General features: G+C 52.8%; 1 protein-coding gene across 1 annotated transcript; it reads left to right on the top strand.

The window, feature by feature from the left end:
- Window positions 1–1,677: 1,677 nt before the first annotated feature.
- On the top strand, window positions 1,678–21,184 carry NCF4 (neutrophil cytosolic factor 4). The gene is made up of 10 exons (XM_007975666.3): window positions 1,678–1,902; window positions 7,537–7,621; window positions 8,391–8,544; window positions 10,844–10,914; window positions 13,847–13,974; window positions 15,079–15,136; window positions 15,752–15,850; window positions 18,798–18,928; window positions 19,174–19,239; window positions 20,802–21,184. Exons 1-10 carry the CDS (start codon window positions 1,871–1,873, stop codon window positions 20,995–20,997), a joined length of 1,020 nt encoding a protein of 339 aa, XP_007973857.1. The 5' UTR covers window positions 1,678–1,870; the 3' UTR covers window positions 20,998–21,184.
- Window positions 21,185–22,577: the final 1,393 nt, after the last annotated feature.

Here is a 22,577-nt window from a genome sequence, read left to right as displayed (position 1 = left end):
TGTGGAGGCTCTGAGCTGTCTTTCACAGCTCACGATTTGTAGTTTTGGTCTGTGAGTTGACAGAGTAGACCCTGTGGAGTCACTGACTCCACACTATTTTTATATAATGCCTCAGTTTAGGATTTCTGCACCACCTGGATAGCTTGTATCTGGGTCTTACACCAGTGCAGAGGACAGGCTTGAGGTTGATCTGGTACACACGTCCCTTGTTCCACCCATGGCCTGCGAGAGGACCTCAACTCCTGCTGTGACTCCAAGCTGACGGCTGAGAAACTCTGTTCCCATAATCGGTTCTGACACTCACTTTACACTGAGAGCTCAGATTTGACTTTCTGCCAACAGCAGGACCTGTGGCCTGTACATAGTCCCAGATTTGGCATTAAAATCTCAGCCCAACAAGCATATCCAGTCTTGGTTTTCCCATGGGCTCTGGGCCACGTTCTCCTCTCCCTGGTACAGATTCTTGACCCCTGTCTTTGATTCTACCTGAAAATTATGCTTTCTTGTTTTTTAGCTGAGACTTGAATGTGTGAAGTAGTTTAAAACGCCTTTCTGCTCTGCATCTATGAATATGAGTGTGTGAGCGTGTGTGGCTGACAGGGAGTTACTGGGTGTGGCTGTGCCAATGACTCCTGTGGACATCTTCTCAGAGAGGTCCCTTCAGAATCAAATAGCCACACCTGTAAGGAGCCGCAGTCACTGACTAGCAGAGTTTCATTCATTCACTGAATATTGGTTGAGTGCTTGCAATGTGCCAGGCACACCGCTAGCCAGGGATGCAGTCATTAAACACACAGATACACAAACGACTGTGCGATGACAATAGTTATGAGTGCTCTGCAGTAGACGTGCAGGGACTTGTGAGAGAATGTGGTAGGGAGGGCCTTAATTTAGGGTGAGTGGTCAGGGAAGCTCTCACTAAAGACGTAACTTCTAAGCCGAGATGCAAAGGAGGCAGTGAAGAGCTCGTTCCAGCAGAGGGAACACCATGCACGAAGGCCTTGGGGCGGACGTCTTAGAACATTCTAGAAATGGAAAGGAGGCCAGTGAGAAAAAGGGAGCTCAGGAGTGGAGGTTGGGGAAGGCTGCAGGGCCTCAAGGGCATAGGAGGCAGGCAGGGCAAGGACTCTGGACTTTCTCCTGAGCACAGGGTGATGAGGCAGGAGAGTTTAAGCAGGGAGGGTGAAACTCACTGATTGGCAGCCCTGTGAAGGAGGATTGGCTAGACATGGACATCTAAGGATGAGGAAAGGCACTCCCAGAGTGCCAGGGAGCATAAACCAAACTTCACACTCTAGGACGACAGAGGCCAGAGGAACCGGGAGGGCTTCCTGGAGGGGGTGGCATTTACTCTGGGCCTAAGGGATCACAGGAAAATGGAGACTAGCATTCCAGGCCTGGGGAAGAGTTCAGGCAAAGGCTTGGCAGTAAGAGAACAAGGGCTGGGTTTGATGGGCCAGAGGATGAGAAGTGACTCCCCAAGGTCACAAGACCCCCTGATGGCTGGGACCCCATCTCTGACGGAGCAAGGCTTCTGATACCCAACTGAGGCTTAGTGCCAAGGACTGGCATCAAGGAAGTGGATTCCTGCAAACCTGGCACCCGAGGGTCCACTTCCTTAATTTCTGTACAGCTGGGAGGTGAGGTAAGAGGAAGTGCGGGTCACAGGCTAGGCCCAGAAAGCCTGGAGGAGGAGCCTCTGCCAGAGTGGAGAGAAGCAGGCCTGAGCCTCCCCAAAGGCAGCTCTTGGGGACTCCCAGGACCGCAGGCTGAGACGAGACACAGGGTGGCTGGAGGAAGTGAGAGGTGAACTCAGCCTGGGACTGGCTGGGCGAGACTCTCCACCTGCTCCCTGGGACCATCGCCCACCATGGCTGTGGCCCAGCAGCTGCGGGCCGAGAGGTGAGTGCCGGGGTGTGGCCGCCCCCGGGCCTTCTCACTGCTCCTGATAGGCCTTGGGGAAAAAGGCCAGACCTTCTGCAGTCCCTGATCAACATGAGAGGCTGGGGTTGAGTCAGAACCCAAATACTCAGAAATGCAGCCTCTCAGAACTGCTTTAAGGAAACTTTGAGCTGTGGCTCACCACCCTCAGACACAAATGAGAACACCGAGGCTCCAAGAGTGGGAGTGACTTGCCCACGGTCACACAATGAGTGACTGGCCGTGTCTGGAGAGAAATGCAGGTGTCCTGGGTCCCAGACTGGGGCCCTTTGCCTCACATGGGGATCAGCAATGACTTTTCATCTTCTATGCAAACAGAATTCACAGAATCTGGCTTGTTCTTCCTCTAATCAGGGCTTGCCTCAAATGTCACCTCCTCTGAGAAGCCTTCCTGACGGCCTTTACCTCATTGCTATCTGACCCTTTGCCCTATTTCCCTTTTCTGCCTAGTTCTTATATTACTGGAATAATATTACATGCTCATTTATTATTTTTTTCTTTATCATTGGCTCCCGCATGAGAAGCAAGCTCCATGAGACGCTTTGTCTGTCTTGATCACTGCTGTATCCCTAGAAGGTAGCTCATCCTTGTTGAGCACCAGGACCAAGGGCTCAATAAATGTTGCTAAATTAATGAATAAATGAATGAATGGATGGATCTTTGAGGTGAAAAATGTCTTAGATTCTTCTAGTCCAAACTTGCCATTGTACAATTTAGAAATCTGAGGCCCAGGGAGGATAAGAGACTTACTCAGGGTCACAGAGAGTGACTGGCAAGGCTGGGGCTTGGAGCACAGCCTCACCAGCGTCTAGCCTCGTCGCTTGGGAAGTGTTTTCAGAATTCTTCCTTAGTAGCTAGGCCTGCGCTCTGAGCTACAGGGGCCCTGAGGACACAGAGCCTGGTCCCTGCACCCCCTGGACTGGAATAGCAGGTAACCCCTGTTACCTAGGTGGAGGCCACTCGGGGTCACCAGAGACAGGCCAGGCTGGTGTGGGCCTACGCGGGGAACAGAAGGCCCACGGTGGGGCCAGGGGCTGGAAGTAGAACCTGAGGGGTGTGTGGGGGCAAGGGCAGCAGAAACAAATGCTTAGAGGGGAGCCCGCGTGGCCTTCCTGAGCCTCAGAGCAGGGTGCAGGAGCTGGGTAAGGCTCTCCGACCTCAATTCCTTCCTCCCCACACATGCTCCTGGCGGACCCAGCCGCACGCAAACTCGAACCTTCCGGAAACAGCAGCTGTTTGAGGCTTGGGCACTTCCTGCTTTCTGGGGTACAGGGTTCAGGGGATGACGCTAAGAGCTGGCCAGCAGCACTGTGTGCTCCCTCCCCTGCTCCCTGTCCCCTTTCAGCTGCCTTCGCCCTCAGACGGGGAGGGACTGCTTTTCATGAGGCCTTGAGCCAGGTACTGGGGGCACGGGTCTTCCTGTACCTCGAAGGCCTTATCTGAAAGTGAGCCTGGATTGTTCTGCTTGAGGTCAAAGCAGAGAGTACGAGGAGAGGGCACAGGTTCGCGCAGCAGGACTTTCTAGAACCCCAAGGCGAGACATCCAAAGATGGGGAGGGCTGCCTCAGGGGTGGCAAGTTCGGTTCCAACAGACATGCTTTGAGCACCTACTGTGTGCCAGGTGCCAGAAAAGCTGCCCTGGCTGCCCTCCAAGGATTCTTCCAACCTCAGCCTCCCCTGGGTCAGGCTTCAAAGCCTCCCCCAAGCCAGGCTCCAAAGTCCGTGAACTACACGAGTGTGTCTTGAGGCAGAATGTCCTGGCCCAGCAGGGCCTGGGTGAGGTCCCCAAGGGAGCAGATACTCTGGGGGACTTCCGGTTGAGTTTGCTGCTCTTCTTGCCTGCCCCGCAGGCAGCCAGGCCGTTCTCATGCTGCCCATCAAAAAACTCCATAAATGCAGACAAGAGTAGTGGCCGTGTATTGAGCAGTACTGAGCACCTACTGTATGCCGGGCTCTGTTCTGGGCATTGGGACGTAGGGTGAGCAGAGTCCCTGCCCTTGTGGGGATTTTAGGGCTGTGTTTGTTACAGATGGAACTGCAGGACCACCTGGAGACATAAGTTCTTCTCCTGTCCCCATTTTACAGAGGAGGGAAGGAGCGGAGCACAGGGAGGAATCTTCCCAAGGGAGCTTGATCTTCTTGTCCCCAATGCTGTGACTGTGCCTCGAGCATCTACCAATGCGTCTGCGAGGCATCAAGGCGCCTCATGAGCGGGCCCTGCCTGTCTCTCCGGCTGGTCTCTCATCACGTCCCGCCTCCCGCTCTGTGCTCCAGCCGTGCTCAGCTCCCTGCAGTTCCCTGAACTTGCCCCTCTTGCACAGCTGTGGCCTTTGCACTTGCTGTTCCCCCTGCCTGAAAGGCCTTTCATGCCGTCCTGTGACCAACTCCTCTCTGCTTTTCCCGGCTGACCACTGGTGCTGCTTCTTCTGGGAAGCCCTCCTTGACCACCCTCAGCCCAAGGACGCCCTCTGACAGCACATGAGCCTCCGTAGTACAAAGCTCCTGCTCCCAATCTCTCCTGTCTGCTGCGTGATTGATTCTTTGAGGGAATATAATAATGGTCAGGCTCCTGTTATAGTTCAAAACGCCATGTGCTTTTCCTTCCCAGCACTATGCCCATTTGAATTTTGTGTCCAGCATCCCCTTCCTTTCTCGGAGCTGTGAGATCTGAGAAGCCCATATGTCTTAATGGGCTTAGAACAGTGTCTGGCCCACAGGCAGTGCCACATACAGGTTTGCTAAAATTATAATTAGTTTAGATGGCGACACAGGCCGAGAAGGGCTGGGATTTTTTTTCACGTTCACACAGCAAGTTGCCGGGAGGCTCAGAGTGCGGGGCAGTATGGCAGTGTTCGGTAACAGATCTCTGGAGCCAGACTACTACTGCTTGGGCTCAAATCCCAGCTTCCCGACTTTACTTGGGCTAATCTTACCGTGCCTCAGTCTCCTGATCTGTACAAAGGTGACATTGTCTTAGAAGAGCACCTGGTGACCTCAGGAAATAGGTAGCTGTCGTTCTTATTATCCAACCTGCCTGCCGCCCTGCTCAGGGCCGTTTCTACCCTTCAGGTTCCTTCCTGTGCGCCCCCCACCCCCACCTTCCTACCTTATCATACTGCAGAGGAAATTACCCAGGACAAGCACAGCCTCAGGGGAGAAAGTGGAGGAGGAAGCGGAGGAGGAAGCTTCTCCCAAGGGTATCACCAAGGGAGCAGGTGTAGAAAGTGAGTGGGGCTGGGCGGGGGGATTTCCACTACCTGCCCACTGCTACCCTGAGTCACCTCTGGGTGGCAGCCCCCTGAGTTCTGATGCAGCCTCAGATTCCAGGTCATGTGGGTCCAGCGTGGACTGGGACTAGGGTGTGTAGACTCCTGAGGTCCCAGCCAGCTCTGGGGCCTGGGACTTGGCAGCCTCTGCAATCCCCCCACCACTGCCGCCCCTGCCACTCTATCCCATCTCCCACTTGCTGCACCAGAAGAATCATAGCTACTTCTTGTTTTTTCCTTGTCTGTCTCCAAGTGACTGAACTCAGTGACCCCTCAGAGACTTCTGGCTGCGCTTTCTCCCACTCCTTGGAAGTCTGTTTCCTCTTCCCCTATCTGTCCCTCTCAGACCCCTCCTCTGTTCCCTGATAGCTCTTCACTGTGTCAGGAGCGGGGGTCTCAGCCACAAGCCACAGGCAGAAGGTTATTCCTACCTCGCCCCTTTTAGCTGAGACCTCCCATGCTGAGATCCTGAGCTATACAACAGGCCTCTCAAATTAGCATGCCCCAGACTGAGTCCATCCACCCTGCCCCCCCATCCTGGCCAGAAGTGTGGGTGTCACTCTTGACAGTGCCTTTTCTTCTACCTCCACATCCAAACAGTACCCAGCCTCTCCCGATCATAACTTAGGAACAACAAGAAATCGGTAATGTGTCTGTTGGAAATGCATTAGGCTGCAGGGAATGGAGGAACTGACGATGGCTTAAACAAACAGGGGATTATTTGGTCACCTAACAAGAAGCTCCAGGAGGCTGAGGTAGGCAGATCACTTGAGGTCGGGAGTTTGAGACCAGCCTGGCCAACATGGTGCAACCCCGTCTCTACTAAAAATACAAAACTCATCTGGGTGTGGTGGCTTGCCCCGTAATCCCAGCTACTTGGAAGACTGAGGCAGGAGAATCACTTCAACCTGGGAGGCGGAGGTTGCAGTGAGCTGAGCTCACACCACTGCACTCCAGCCTGTGGGACAGAGCAAGACTCTGTCTCAAAAAAAAAAAAAAAAAAAAAAAAATGTCCAGAGGTAAGCCATAGTTGGTTCTGTAGGCCAGTGACATCAGGACTAGCACCCCAGAGATTCCTTCGGCCTTTCTCATGTCTTGCTTCATGGAGACAACATAGCTGCTGTAGGTCTGGATGTCACACTTGCTTCAAGACTGCTTTCAAAGGGGGAGACCATGCTGAGCCTGTTCATCCCTTGGGATCAGGAAAGCAAGCACTCTGGGGAGTGCCCCATAGAGAGACTGCCCTGTGCCCAGGTTGGGGAAATCCTCAAAAAGGTGAAGATATGTGAGCACTCTGGTGAGGGCCCTGCACCAGGCCTCCTCTTAGGTCTCATTGGCCAGAACAGGTCACATGATTGCTCCTAGCTGCAAGGGAGGCTGGAAAACAGGAGCTGGATGCTGATGTTTGGCTCAGACCCATCATGGTGCAATGGACAGCAATGTGTTAGACTATAATTTGGCTATTGCTATATGGCTGCCAGCTTTCCATTCCTGCACTCAACGTGGCCGCCAGCTTCCCATTCCTACACTCAACATGGCTGCCAGTTTCCCATTCCTACACTCAATGTGGCCACCAGCTTCCCATTCCTACACCCAGTAAGGCCGCCAGCTTCCCATTCCTACACTCAACATGGCCACCAGCTTCCCATTCCTACACTCAACGTGGCCGCCAGCTTCCCATTCCTACACTCAACGTGGCCGCCAGCTTCCCATTCCTACACTCAACGTGGCCGCCAGCTTCCCATTCCTACACTCAACGTGGCCGCCAGCTTCCCATTCCTACACTCAACGTGGCCGCCAGCTTCCCATTCCTACACTCAACGTGGCCGCCAGCTTCCCATTCCTACACTCAACGTGGCCGCCAGCTTCCCATTCCTACACTCAACGTGGCCGCCAGCTTCCCATTCCTACACTCAACGTGGCCGCCAGTTTCCCATTCCTACACTCAACGTGGCTGCCAGTTTCCCATTCCTACACTCAACGTGGCTGCCAGCTTCCCATTCCTACACTCAGTAAGGCCGCCAGCTTCCCATTCCTACACTCAACGTGGCCGCCAGCTTCCCATTCCTACACTCAGTAAGGCCACCAGCTTCCCATTCCTACACTCAGTAAGGCCACCAGCCTCCTATTCCTACACTCAAGGCCTGGACTGTGTCTTCTTGTCTCCATATTCCCAGGGTCAGTGGCAGGACCTGGCCTGGGAAAGGGTGCTAAGAGACGAATGTTAGATCCACAACATTGGTTTGCTTTGCACTCTACCTCATATCTGGTGGGCCCACAAAATACATCAGGGTGATAACCAGGATTTCTTTTCCTCTGCTACGCACAGTGACTTTGAACAGCTTCCGGATGATGTTGCCATCTCAGCCAACATCGCTGACATCGAGGAGAAGAGAGGCTTCACCAGTCACTTTGTAAGAGAGACTCCTGGACCTTCACCCTAGAACCTCTGAACTTCCACCCAGCTGACCTCTGAACCTTGTCCTCTGACCTCTGAACCTCCAATTCTCTGATCTCTTAACTTCTATCTCAGTGGCTCTCAACAGGACCAATTTTGCCCGTTTGACATTACCCTGGGAGATTCTGATTATTGCATCTTGGGGCAGGTCTATTTCACATCTAGTGGGTAGAATCCAGGGTGCTGCTAAACTCCCCACCATGCACAGGACAGCCCTGTCCCCGGTAAAGAGCTATCTGGCCCCAGCATGGTACTAAGGTTGAGAAATCCTGATTGCGTCCTTTGACCTCTGAACCTCCACCTGGAGAGTCGGGGGTGAGGGACTTTAGTGTTGCCCCCACAACACCCCTGTCATATTCAGACACAGATGGAGGGGGCATCCTGCACCCGCAACACAGCCAGGGGTAGGTTCACTCTGCACCACGACCTCCAAGGCATGGCTCCTCATTTCTTGGGCCTGAGTACGTGTTTGGCCTATTTCCAAGGGCTCTTGCCTCTAACACTAGGTCTCACTTCCTCTCTTTTTCCAGTTTGTTTGTTTTGTTTTGTTTTTGTTTTTTAGCAAAGCTTGTCTGCTTCTGGGGCACCAGCCTTTTGACTTGACACGGGTCTCCTTCTCCAGAGACCCTTCTGCATCCTTATCCTCCTCCCCTTTTCCCCTCTGCCTTTTTTTTGGCTTCTGCTCCTGGCCCCTGAGCCCTCCCCACAACCCCTGTCCTCCTTAGGTTTTCGTCATTGAGGTGAAGACGAAAGGAGGATCCAAGTACCTCATCTACCGCCGCTACCGCCAGTTCTATGCTTTGCAGAGCAAGCTGGAGGAGCGCTTTGGGCCAGACAGCAAGAGCAGCGCCCTGGCCTGTACCCTGCCCACACTCCCAGGTAGGCAGCTACTCCTGTCCTACCACTGCAGAGCTGCTGACGTTCCTTCCTTCCATGGCCCCTGACACTGTTCCGTGATTCGATCTCAACCCCAGTGAAAACTGTTCATGTAGTTTATAGCCCCCACTCCCGGCAGTCATGGACTGCCAGGCCCTCCCCGCACGGCTCCCCCTGCCTCACATTGTGGCTTCCACCCCAAGCACTCTAGCCTCACAGCCCTGGAGCTCTGATGACAGTGGTAGCCACTCGCTCCTGCTGTCCACTACCGGGAGGCCACAGTCTGGAGCACGTCAGCACCCGGTCTCCCGTCCTTAGAGACAGGAATCCCCCAGTCTGGTCCCTAAACACACTGACTCACCTCCCTGCCTGCCCTCAGCTTCCTCCCATGAGACCAGCCCTCTGACTTCATAGTCTTGGCTTCTAGCGTCCCTGTGGCTCTCCTTCTTCCCCTGTCCTGCCAGGAAGTTGGGTAGCCTCACACCTCTGCTTACAAACAGTCCCCTCGCCCCCTGGTCTCCTCGTCCTTCCTCCCCAGCTGGATCCTAACATCCACCTTGGACAGCGCCAAGCCCTTAGTTGCTTAGCACCTGCCCCATGGGAGGAAACCCCATCACGAATGGGTTATGAGGGGGTGGTCTCAGTGGCGCTCTTCGTGCCCTGCAGGCCAGAGACAGGGACCATTGTCTCCCTTCCCCAAGCCTCAGGGCTCCAACCCCACCTCCAGCTTGTTTTTTCTGTCCCTGTCTCTCTGTCTCAGCATATGACCCCGCTCCTTCTCATCCAGCCCCACCAAGGAACTTGAAGCTCCCCCCAGGAGTCTTGCCTGCTCTAAGCCAGCCTCCCCTCTCAGGCTCCATTACTTTCCCTCCTCTCTCTTTTGGGGCTTTCCCCTGACAATCTATTCCTCCTTTTCCTTGTATATTCATCTTTCCCTTGATATACCAACTTCCTCTGCTAAGCGTCTCCACAGCCTCAACCCTCTTCTGTCTTTAAACAATCCTGAGCCGTGAAACAGCATTCTTACAACAAGCCTCCCTGAGCCTCCGTGCCCACAGGACCCCCGAAGATCTCTTTCTTCTTCCTTTGGCAATCACATTCGCGCACTGTCTCACCTTGACATGGCCATCCTCTCAGCTTGGTTTAGCTCTGACTACTCCACAGAAATTCTTCTTGGTGAGGTGAGCCATGACCCATCGATTCTGGCTTCCATGACCAGTGCCAAGCCTCATCTTCGCACCCCACTCCTTCCTCTGTTAAGCTTTCTCCAACCTCCGGAGGCACCAGCGTCTCCCAGTACCCTTCCTACCTTACTAGAGACTCCTTCAGCTTCTCTGTTACAGAATCAACCTTCTCTGCTGCTCCTTGGAAGGTGGGGATCCTCTGAGCGGACATCCTCTGTCCCCTGCCTTGTCTTCTCATTCCAAACACTCACCCTGGCAAACTGACCCATGTCTGGGACTTTAATTGTCACCTTCTTGCTCCTAACTCCCAAATGTCTAGCTCTAGCCCAGAGCCTCCTACCGCCACCACCACCACCTCTGTCCACCTCCTAGACACCAGGAGCCAGGCAGGTTTCAGGCTTGCTTCCTCGTGGGGGTTCTCTAGGTGAATGGTTCCACCAGTGCGCCCACCTGAAGGCACCTGGAGGAGACATTTGTCTCTTGGTAGTCCATGATATTTCCTTTTCCTCCAGAACACTCTGCCTTGAGCTTGAGGAATTGTTCATTCATCCACTCAGCAAATGTTAATTCATCTGGGCATGATTCTAGACCCATGGTTCTTAACTATGGTGGTATGTGGAAGTGCCTTGAGAGATGGAAAGAATCCTGGTTCTTGAGTCCCACCCCTAGAGATTCTCTTTTAATTGTTCTGGGGCAAGTGCTACACAGTGAGATATTTACAAACTCCTTGGGCAGCTTGAATGTGCAACCAGTGTTGCCACTGTCCTGGGTGATGGGGGTACAGCTGTGAGCCAAGCAGATGAAAATCCTGCTGTCTTTGAACTAAGAGTCGTGTGTGTGTGTGTGTGTGTGTGTGGTGTGTGTGTGTGTGTGTTTGGATGAACAGGCAGTAAATAAAAAATAAGACAAGAAAAGTATCAGCTGGTGATAGCACAACTCAGAGGATGAAAGTTGGGTGGTGCCAGAGTGGCCATTTCAGCGCTGTGAAATGATAACAGGGAAGAATGTTGAGCCATCGGGAAGGGGCTCTGGCCAGGGTTCCTGGCCTGCAGGGGCAGCCCTGAACCCCGGGGCCGTGTTGGGCCAGGCTCCTAGGACAGCTGTTTGTCTCTTCTCAGCCAAAGTCTACGTGGGTGTGAAACAGGAGATCGCCGAGATGCGGATACCTGCCCTCAACGCCTACATGAAGGTACCAGTGGGTCTTGCCACCTTGGCACGTGGAAGGGCATGGAGTGTTGGTGGGGGAGCCCAAGTACCATCCCTGTGTATGGCTTTGGGAACTGGAGCTGGCTCTCTGGCTCTGATGGCCCCATCTTCAATCCCTAAAGGCCTGGTCTGGGGAGAAAAACAGGATGCGTCCTTAGGGTTCCAGGGATAGGAGCAGGAGCAATGGAGAAGGTACAGGAGCCACACTTGGAATTGACAAGTCTTCGTTTAATGCTCTAAGCCCACAGGTAAATGTCTCTGCCAGGTGTTAAGATACAAAGGTGAATTCCATACAGAGCCTGCCCCCAAGGTACCCACTGTCCCATGGGAATGCCAACAGGTGGATCATAAGATCACATGGAGACATATGTGTGCCTCCATCATGGGGGCGTGGCCAAGCAGGTTGCTCATATAGCATCTTTGTGCAAACTAGAGAAGGTCTCCTCTGGAACAACACACCCCCTCACCTGAGCATGGGCTGGATTTTAGCTACACTCACGGGTCTTGGCTGGGGGTCCTTGTGTATTCTCTGACCTGCAAACTCTGCATCTCTATGAGATGGGAGCATAGAGGAAAGAGTATCTTAAAGGCAGAGGCCAAGGTGGTCCGGAAAGGACTTCCACCAGCCAGAGCCATCCAGGAAAGGGGCAGTGTTCCTCCTGAGGTGGCAGTGAGTGCACCATCACTAGAGGCCTGATAGCGACCTCAGGAAGCTGGCAAGGGAAGCCCTCTTCCCAGCCCAGAGGCGTCCTCACGACTGAAGAGCACTGGACTATAGGGTCCTTTAGTCTTGACTCTGACATTGACTGGCTGGGTGATTTGGGGTGAGTTGCCCATCCTCTCTAGGCCTTGGTTTTCACACTTGTGAAATGGGGCAGTGTCCTCTAGTATCACAGGAGTGAAGTTGGAATCTGTTGAGAACAGGATGAGAAAGTGCTTTGTAAACTGTGAACCTGCTTCCAGAATGTGAGAGATCTTGACTCTTGATGGAGGAAGGGAGCAGATGGAGGGCAGAGGAGGTGGGAGGAAGGAGGAGAGAGCAGGTAGCTGCAGGAATCCTGGGCTCTGAGCAGGGAAGAGGGAGGGAGGGAAGCTGAGTGGGCTCCAGCTGCTCCTTCAGGGTGGCTGAGGCTCCACCCTTCTCCCCCTGGGCTAGAATAGGGGAGTGGGCTCTGGAGGGAGGGAGGAAAAGAGGAAGAGAAGGTAGGAGGTGAGGCTGGGGAACTGGGGCTCCTCATTCCACACCTGGTCTTAGCAACCAGCAGCCCAGAGGATCCATCTCTGCCTCTTTGTGTCCGATTGGGTTCCTGGAAGTCAGAGACCATTCAATGCAGGAATCTCTGCCACGGCCACCCCATCCTGTGCTTGCATACCCTCAGAGACGGGGAGCTCACTACCACTCTGCCCTGACCCAGGCTGCTTGTCCCGTTGTTGGGCAGCTATGAGAAAAGCCCAACTCTCCGTAAGTCCTACCCACTGGTCTCACCCTGCCGTCATGAAGAATGTGAATCACGTGATAATGACAATTGCCTGGAACTACGTGAAGAGCTTTGACTGGCAACTGGAAAGCTCTTGATACACGTTTATGGATACATGAATAATCTTATTTAATTTCCCAGTAACTTGTGAGTTAAGTGTCACAGAGAAGTTAGGTAGGTAGGATGAGATTTGAACTCACATCTCTGTGACCCCGGGGTTTCAGCTCTTACCCACTGTGCCTCATTGTAATGAAAATGACAGTAACCATGATGATATCTAACTTTGGTGGGCACCTGTTATATGCCTGTTCTAAGGATTACGCATGTATTTACTTATTTAATTCCCACACAATCCCACGAGGGAGAGGCTATTATTGTCCCCATTTTATTAATGACCATCTGGAGCCAGGTTTGCCCAAAGCCACATAGCTGGTGACAGGAAGAGCTGAGATTCGATCCCAGGAGCCCCTGGCTCCTGAAACATCTCCCAGGCTGTGCCCATATGACAGCCTTTTCCCGACTCTGCATCGCCAGTTCCTCTCGGACAAAGTTCCCCGACCCCACCTCAACCTGCTGCCCCCATGGGATCCTCTGTAGGGCTCTGGGTGCCTCTGGAGCCTCAGTACCCAAAGCCAACCTCAGTGTCCCCAGACCTGTGTGCTTGGAGTTTGGTGAGATGACCCCGCCAGGCGCTCGGTGCTCGCGTCCTCACAACTTAAAGGTCTTTGCATCGTGGTGGGTGTAACCAACTTGGATGAAACAAGGACACTAGGGCTCAAGTCTGGTTCCTGCCACTTAGCTTTGCTCTTCTGGGCCAGGTACTTCCCTCTCCAAGCCTCAGTTTCCCTAACTATGATATGAGATAAAGTATCAGGAAGCATTTTGTAGGCTATAATACCACCAACTGTTGTTAATTTGGGTTATTTTGGGAGCCCCCACCCCCGCCGACTGTTGTCTCACCTTGAGCTTTGGGTAGCCTTTAGTGACAGACGGCTCTGGGTGCCCCAGCTCTGTCCCCTGCTAGGCCATGTGGTCTTGGGCAGATCCCTTCACCTCTCTGATCCTAACTCATGGGATGCCACGAGATGGAGCAAGGGCATGCATGTGATACCCACCTGGTGAAGTCACCACCAGATCATGTTACTTGTCATCTCCATTATTGCTGTTTCTGGAGAACTTTAAGTCTTTTCTGAAGGGACTCTTCTCAAGCCCCTGGTCCCTCTCCTGACCTTGGACCCAGGAGCAGAGCTTGGGAAGTGTTACCTTCAGCATGCTGAGTTTTCTTATTTTTTTAAACAACGTGTTTCTGTTATCAGGCAACATGCATTAGTAAAGAGAGGAGGCCTGATGTCAGGGCTCGGGGATGGGACATCCGGGCTGGGGTGTCCAGATCCTTCTGCTGACTACCCCACTGGTTCTGCTGTCTCACCCACACAGAGCCTGCTCAGCCTGCCAGTCTGGGTGCTGATGGATGAGGACGTCCGGATCTTCTTTTACCAGTCACCCTATGACTCAGAGCAGGTGCCCCAGGCACTCCGCCGGCTCCGCCCGCGCACCCGGAAAGTGTAAGTGACCAGCCCCTGGGCTTCCACATGGCCAGAGCCCTGGGTCCCTGCTGGAAAAGCATCTCTTTTTCCCGAAAGGAGAGAAGGAAAATACAGATCAGCCATATCCCTGGACACTCCAGGGTGATTTCGTTTATTCAATGGGTTTAGAAAGTAGTGTTCAGGTTTGGAGGGACAGAGGGTGTGTGCCTTTCAATGTGATCATAAGGACTGGAAGACAAGGACTGGGATATTGACTCTGGAGAGTCTGGTGCCACAGAAACCACTGGGGATGACCCAGAAGCTCTAGGTGCCTGGAAATTATTGAGGGCAGAGAGGAGGGAAGAGCTGCCTTATCCACAAACATTCTCTGAGCAGCTCTGGGAATGCCTTCTCCTGGTGTGTTGGAGCTCCATGGGGCCAGCTGTGGCTCTGGTTGTATCACGCTGGCCTCCAGGGCACACTGCTCCTCCCTTATTCCAAAAATCCCATCCCTCCCACCAAAAATTCAGCCACTCAGACTGGTTGACTTCCAAAGCCCAGGTTGCTGCTACTAAGAATTCTGGAAAAAGCAGGAGGGAACTCCTGAGCTCCCCACCAGCTCCTCTCTCCGCTTCCTCTCACCAATGTCTCCGAGAGTCCTCTCCATGTCTGGCATCTCCCTTGTGCACACAGTCAGGTGTGTCTTAATTCCAGCTATGCCACGTGGCAGCCACGGGCCCCAGAGCAAGGCACTTCACCTCTCCAACCTTCAGTTTCCCTCCGCTGAAAAATTACAACGGTCACATTTACATCAGAACTTGGTTGTAGGGAGCAGAGAAACGAACAAATCTGAACACTTTGGCAAGTGAAAGGCATGGAATGAGCATATATCCCCTTCCCCACCTGCTTTCTGAGCCTGGCTTCCTGGTCCATAAAGAAGGGAGAACAACCCTACCTCCAAAGTGGTTGTGAAGATTTGGGGACAAGTGTGCCCACCTGGAGGAGGAATTGCAGCCACATTTCAGCATCTTCTCTCTCCCCCGCCTTCCTCGCTCCTTGCAAGGGGCTCCTCTGGACACAGAAGCAGGAAGCTGGGCCCTGAGAGAATCACACGGCTAACAAGCCCCTCTTCTCTCTCCACAGCAAAAGCGTGTCCCCACAAGGTAACAGCGTTGACCGCATGGCAGCTCCGAGAGCAGAGGTAGCCCCCACCCCCGTGCTGGCCAGGCTCTCACACTTTGGGCATCGGCCTTGGCCCCCCTGCCAGCCACTGGGCCTCTCCTGCTGGGCACTGCTATGTGCCTGGGAGAGCGCTGAGCCCCTGGAGGAAGGAAGGGGTTACAGCTTCAGCCTCTGCCACTGGGCATCCCAGAGCCCAGCTAAGGGGAGGGAATGTGACCAGCGTGCGGAGCCAGAGGGGAACGCTTCCATCCGTACGCTCCTCCGGTCAGTTTGCCTGAGCCTCCTCTGAGTCGGCCCTGCCTTAGGCATGGAACCTGCAGAGATGACTCAGACAAGGCCCAGCCTGCGATGAAGCCTGGGGACCAGGGTAGGTGCTCAGCCCAGAGAGTTCGAACCCTTCCGTGTGTGCTCACCCCCACCAGGTCTGGAAGGAGCACCCAACCTAGAGTCAGGGAGACCTGGGTTCAATTCCCAGCTCCTCCACTAAAAAATGAGTGGCCTCAGACAAGTCGCTTATTCTCCCCAAGCCTCAGTTTCTACATCTATAAAATGGGAGACTAAAGTATGTAGGGCACTTCTGTAGGAACTCAGTGAGTGTTTTCTCCTTCCCTCCTTACTGCACGCTTCTCCTCAGGCTCTATTTGACTTCACTGGAAACAGCAAACTGGAGCTGAATTTCAAAGCCGGAGATGTGATCTTCCTCCTCAGTCGGATCAACAAAGACTGGCTGGAGGTGAGTTCAGAAGTGAGGATGGAGGTGAGATTGGAGGTGAGGTTGGAGGTGAAATTAAAGGTGAAGATGGAAGTGAGGGTGGAGGTGAGATTGGAGGTGAGGATGAAGGTGAGGGTGGAGGTGAGATTGGAGGTGAGGAAGGTGAGGGTGGAGATGAGGCTGGAGGTGAGGAAGGTGAGTGTGGAGATGAGGCTGGAGGTGAGGATGGAGATGAGGGTGAAGGTGAGGATGGAGGTAAGGGTGGAGATGAGGCTGGAGGTGAGGATGGAGATGAGGGTGAAGGTGAGGATGGAGGTAAGGGTGGAAGTGAAGATAGAGGTGAGATTGGGAGTAAGGTTAGAGGTGAGGATGGAGGTGAGATTGGAGGTGAGGATGGAGGTGAGATTGGAGGTGAGGATGGAGGTGAGCATGGAGGTGAGATTGGAGGTGAGGGTGGAGGTGAGATTGGAGGTGAGATTAGAGGTGAAGATGGAAATGAGAATGGAAGTGAGATTGGAGATGCGGTTAGAGGTAAAGATGGAGGTGAGGATAGAGATGAGGAAGCTGAGTTTGCAGGTAAGGATGGAGGTGAGATTAGAGGTGAGGATGGGAGTGAGTTTGGAGTCGAGGATGAAGGTGAGGTTGGAAGTGGGGTTAGAGATGAGGTTGGAGATGAGGTTGGGAATAAGGATGGAGGTGAGATTGGAGGTGAGGATGGAGGTGAGAATGCAGGTAAGGTTAGGCTGAGATTAGAGGTGAGGCTGGAGGTGAGGTTGCCTCAAGCATTGTGTGCTTCAGAGACTGAGGACCATCTCAGAAGGCCTCAAGGAAGAGAGGCAATCTGAGGTTAGTCCTGGAGATCCAGGCAGGTTGGGGAGCCTGCGGGAACACAGCCTTTGGGGAGGCAGATGTCCGGTGGGAGCAGAACATTCTGGAGCTCATGCACTTGTCTTTGGTTCTGACCCTGAAAAATGGGCTGCTTAGGGCAAGTAAGTTCACCTACTGAGTTTAGTTTCTTGGTCTGCAATGGGTGTCTCAGCAGGGGCACTATTGACATTGGGGCCAGATGGTCCCTTGTGGGGTTGTCCTGAGCATTGCAGGGTGTTCAGCAACATCCCTGGCCTCTCCACTAGATGCCAGCAGCACTGCTAAGTTGCAGCAACCACATGGCTGTCCAGATAATTTGCTCCTGAGCAGCGAAATCACAGCCACTTGTGTAATATGGGACAACAGTCCACACCCTGCCTGCAGCAATAAAAGCTGCTGATGAAGAGCGCGAACTCAGAGTCAGCCTGTTTGGGCCATTTCCTAGCTCTGTTTTTCACTAGCTTTGTGGACCTTTGGAAACTTGCTCAAATTTGTGGTTTCCTTTTCTGTAAATGTTTCTTCATCGGCTTCCTGGAAGGGGTAAAGGAGGTAGTAGATGGCCAAGGCTCGCCCCAGAGCCTGAATGTGTGGCGCCTGGCCAGGTACTAGGGTCATTAGGAGACCTAAATGAAACTTCAAAGCCAGGGCCTTTCCCAGTCACTGCTTTGTCCCAGCGTGGCCCACAGAAGGGCTCCGTTCTCACTCAGTGAGTGGAGGTGGGAAGTGGCTGTGTTGGGCCTGGGCCTGGGGCCAGCCTTTCGTATTAGGTCCTGTCTTCAGACTTAGTGGTCCTGTGGGGAGTGCCTGAAGGAGGTTCCGGGACAGACCCAGAGGCACGGTCAGCTCCCGGGGGTCCCAGGACCTCTAAGAGTTGGGTTGGGTCCCTGGTATCCAGGCCCTGGAGAGGAGCTAGTAGTAGTCACTGGTTTAGCCAGTTTAGCAGTTTCCATTTTACCCTGATCGTAGATCTCCATCTCAGGAATTCAGGGCTCTTACAGCTGCCTGAGGAGTATCTCTGGGTCACTTTCCAGAAATAGAAAACATGTATTGCCTTCCTGTTTTCCGGAAAGTCCTACTTATCAGTTCGCTAACTAACTTCTGGCCTCAGGGGCAGGGAAGGAACCACCTTGAACCTTGGTTAATATGTTTGCAAAATGGCATGTAAATAATCCATCTTCTATAGGGTTGTTGTGAAGATGAACAGAACACGTGCCCAAAGCCCAGGCCGTGGCCGGGTCTGGGTCTGATTTGTGGCTACTTGGTCTAGAGCAGAGGCACAACTGTATCTGATGAATGAATGAGTGGGATCATCAGCAGGGCCTTCCTCATCCCTCATCCTCTTCCTTCCATGTTCTATTTTCGTCTGTAACACTTGCCACCATCGGACTCATTGGGTAGGTCATTGTTCACAGCACGCACACCCTGTCATTCCCCATCGTACTGGAAACTCTGTGGGGGCAAGGACTTATTTATTATTATTATTATTATTATTTTTGAGACAAAGTTTCACTCTTGTTACCCAGGCTGGAGTGCAATGGCGCGATCTTGGCTCGTTGCAACCTCCACCCTGCGGGTTCAAGTGATTCTCCCACCTCAGCCTCCCGAGTAGTTGGGATTATAGGCATGCGCCAACATGCTCGGCTAATTTTTATATGTTTAGTAGAGACGGGGTTTTGCCAAGTTGGCCAGGCTGGTCTTGAACTCCTGACCTCAGGTGATCCGCCAGCCTCAGCCTCCCAAAGTGCTGGGATTACAGGTATGAGCCACTGCGCCAGGCCCAAGGACTTTCATCTATTTTGAGAGTCCAGAGCCTGTCAAGTGGCTGGTTCTCAAGAAGTCTTTGTTGAATGAATGAGTGAATGAATGAGACAAAAGCAGCTTTCTATATAAATCCAGACCCTGACATATTGTAAAACCCAAATATAAGCCTTCTTAGAAGTGACCAGCTCAGTGAACTTCCTCGCCTTCTCTCCTCCCTCTACAGAAGAAGACCAGGACCTCGTCTGCCTTTCCCCATCATTAGAACGGGGCTGAGGGCTCCGAGGCGTGGCTCTGCTGCCTCTCCTCTCACCAGCCTGGCATCCCTTCTCTTCCTCTGCAGGGCACTGTCCGGGGAGCCACAGGCATCTTCCCTCTCTCCTTCGTGAAGATCCTCAAAGACTTCCCTGAGGAGGATGACCCCACCAACTGGCTGCGCTGCTACTACTACGAAGACACCATCAGCACCGTCAAGTTTGTGGCCTGGGAGGGAGGGGCCGGTCCAGCCTTCCTGCCATCCCTACCACCACCACCTCTTGTATCACCCTCTCTTGGGTCCCTCTCCCACTCCAAAGCCCCCAGTGGCTCCCAGATGAGCCACAATGCTGTAACAAGACATCAACGTCCAGGGTGGCCTGGCCAGCCTCATTCCTCTTTTCCCCACCACACAACCCACTTCTAGCCTGATGCCTCCTTACCCCAGCCTATCACCCCCTTAGGGACATCGCGGTGGAGGAAGATCTTAGCAGCACTCCCCTATTCAAAGACCTGCTGGAGCTCACGAGGTGAGGGACTGGGAATGGGGCTGGGGAGTCAGACACTCTGGAGAAGAGAGCGCAGGGAGAAATGTTAAGCACTAGTATGAGGGGGCTGGGGTTTTCCATGTACTTTGTCTTCTCGTTTTATCCACAGCCCAACCCTACAGGTTAGGTGGCATCTCCTCACTTTAGAGACGAGTGGGGAAGCCGCAGAGAGGTTAGGGGACTTGGCTGAGCTCACACAAGTTGTGGGTTTAGATCCAGATCTGCAGCTGGAGCTAAAGTCTCTCTGCCTAAAAGCCTTGGACTTGAGCCATCCACCCTCAGGGACTCACTACCCGCCCCAGGTCCAGGACATTGCTGGACAGTTATTTTACAGAACGGTAATCACACTGTTAAATTTCTGACTGTAAAACTTGTACCAACTCATTATATGTATATACACACACACACACACACACACACACACACACACACACATACATAAATGTCAGTAACCATGTCAGAAAGATACGAAGAAGTGAAATCACCTCATGTTTTTACCCCCCTCGTTATGTGACATACACTCAGATTTCTTCAGTACTTACACCCCGCACACGTGCACACACACCAGTTACTTTGGCTGCACAAAACCTTTCTGTGCCTACATCATTAATATGGCCATGTGCTTTTGCTGGCCTCTTAGGATTTCTTCTACTTTTTTACTACTCTAAACAACGTTGTACAGACCATCTTAGTTCACCTATTTGATGACTTATCTGATCATTTCCTTGCAATGATGCTCAAGAAGTAGATTTGGGGATTAAAGCATTTGCAAGTCTCACAGCCTTCTGGCCCACGTTGTCAAACTACTGGTAGAAAGTTCAGATCAATTTCTATGTACACCAGCTAAGTAGAAGGATGCGCATCTTCCTGCACCCAGGCCAGACAGTTCCTGTCCTTACAAGGTTCTCAATAGCCTCACACAGGTTTCTCTCTGAGGCTTTATATGGCCCTACTCTGTGCCCAGTCAAACCTACTGTTCTTCACAACTCTTAAGCTTTTAGCACATTTATGCACAAGACACTTCAGGCTGTGCCACTAATTTCCTGTGAAAGTCTCTTCTCTTTTTTTTTTTAAGATGGAGTCTCACTCTGTTGCCCAGGCTGGAATGCAGTGGTGCAATCTCAGCTCACTGCAACCTCTGCCTCCCGGGTTCAAGTGATTCTCCTACCTCAGCCTCCTGAGTAGCTGGGATCACAGGTGCATGCCACCACGTCCAGCTTATTTTTGTATTTTTAGTAGAGACAGGGTTTCATCATGTTGGCCAGGCTGGTCTTGAACTCCTGACCTCAGGTGATCTGCCCACCTCGGCCTCCCAAAATGCTGGAATTACAGGTGTGAGCCACCACACCCAGCCTCTTCTCCCTTTTAGGCCTTGATATCCGCATCTGTACAATGGGAGGTTGGATTATTTGGATGACGCAGGCTTGTGTCAGGCTCTGACCTTTTCTCACTCCTGGCTTCAGGACATAAAACTTTTTTACCCCCTCTTCCTACCCCTACCCCATGCTTAGGCCCTTTGATTATACCTGACTTTTCCCATGCAGGCGGGAGTTCCAGAGGGAGGACATCGCCCTGAATTACCGGGACGCTGAGGGGGATCTGGTTCGGTTGCTGTCGGATGAGGACGTGGTGCTTATGGTACGGAAGGCTCGTGGCCTCCCCTCCCAGAAGCGTCTCTTTCCCTGGAAGCTGCACATCACACAGAAGGACAACTATAGGGTCTACAACACGATGCCATGAGCTGACAGTGTCCCTGGAGCAGTTAGGGGACACCAGCAAGAACCTTCAGCTCTCAGAGGAGATTAGGACCAGGAAAACCTGGGGGAATGGGCAGACTTCCCGTCTCTGAGGCCAATGGACCCATGGGGTTTGTAATCTGTCTCTTTCTACTCTTTACATCTGGTTTAAATAAACCATTCCATCTCAACGGGGCAGGCTTCGGGAAAGAGTGTCTTTCATGCTAGTAAAATACGATTTAATGAGCATCCATGGGGAAGCCATTTATATCCGGCAGGGGCCCTGGCTCTGAGACCTCTGTCCTGCCACCCCATTTCCTTGCTCTGTCCGTGTGTTGGGGGGAAACCTGAGGGTCCCCAAGCCATATCCCTTCTCCCTCCCACTGCTCCCCTTTTCCTGCGATTGGCCACCTGCCCCACAGAAGTGATCTGCTCTGGGTGCCCTCCGGGGTCCCACCAATGCCAAGTCCTCAGCTGTGTGATGAACGTCAGGAGGTCTCCTCTGCCTTCCTGTGTCTGCTGCTCTGTAGGGGCAGGGAGGCAGGTCTCAGGGTTGGTTGTCTCCGCTGTAAGTAGGGGGAGGACTCTGGTCTCATCCAGGAGGAGGGGGACACAAAGCAGTGGGATCATCTTCTCTGAGCTGAATCTCCTATCCTAATCCGCCAAAAATTAAACAGATGTCACTCCCAGAATGGTGGTGCGAGGAGCTTGGTGGACCCTCTCCCCAGGGAAACAGTGGTTTAACTAATGAGAGATACTTAAAATCAACTGTTTAAAGTCTCTGGAAATTGTTCTAAGGGCACAGAGCACATGGAGAAACAGCCGTTCAAGAAGATCATTAATGGCTCAGTAAGAACAGCGAGTCGGTGGCGTTTGAGACACATCGTGTTTCCATCCCCCACCCCCCGCTCCATGTGATGGAAACTCTACTCCAGAAACTCCACTCTGGATGGATGCAGCCAGGAAGATGAGCTCCCTCATCCCTCAGCGCCCAACCTTCCACAATTTCACTGCAGGAGGAATAGGCTACCAGGATCTCTTCTCTCTGCAGCGCTATATGTTGTAGAATCACTATTCCAGGCCATTATAGTAGAGAGGACTGAGTTTCCTACAGTTCCCATAGAAAGTACCAGGAAATTTGGGAGGCCGAGACGGGTGGATCATGAGGTCAGGAGATCGAGACCATCCTGGCTAACGCAGTGAAACCCCGTCTCTACTAAAAATACAAAAATTAGCCAGGCGCGGTGGCGAGTGCCTGTAGTCCCAGCTACATGGGAGGCTGAGGCAGGAGAATGGCATGAACCCGGGAGGCGGAGCTTGCAGTGAGTGGAGATTGCGCCACTGCACTCCAACCTAGGTGACAGAGCGAGACTCTGTCTCAAAAAAAAAAAAAAAAAAAAAAAAACAAACCAGGAAATTGAGCTTAAGCAACAGAAATCGATCGTCTCACAGTTCTGAATGCTAGGTGTCCTCCACAGGAGGACATGCTCCCTATGAAATATGAAGGGAAATCCTTCCTTGGCTTTTCTTAGCTCTGGTGGTTTGCCAGCAATGTTTGGTGCTCCTTAACTCGTTGGTGGATCG

The sequence above is a fragment of the Chlorocebus sabaeus genome, chromosome 19 (genome assembly GCF_047675955.1).
Source record: "Chlorocebus sabaeus isolate Y175 chromosome 19, mChlSab1.0.hap1, whole genome shotgun sequence".
NCBI classification, from domain to species: domain Eukaryota; kingdom Metazoa; phylum Chordata; class Mammalia; order Primates; family Cercopithecidae; genus Chlorocebus; species Chlorocebus sabaeus.
The sequence above is the reverse complement of the archived record's forward strand: the minus strand, read 5'-3'. Positions and strand labels throughout refer to the sequence as shown.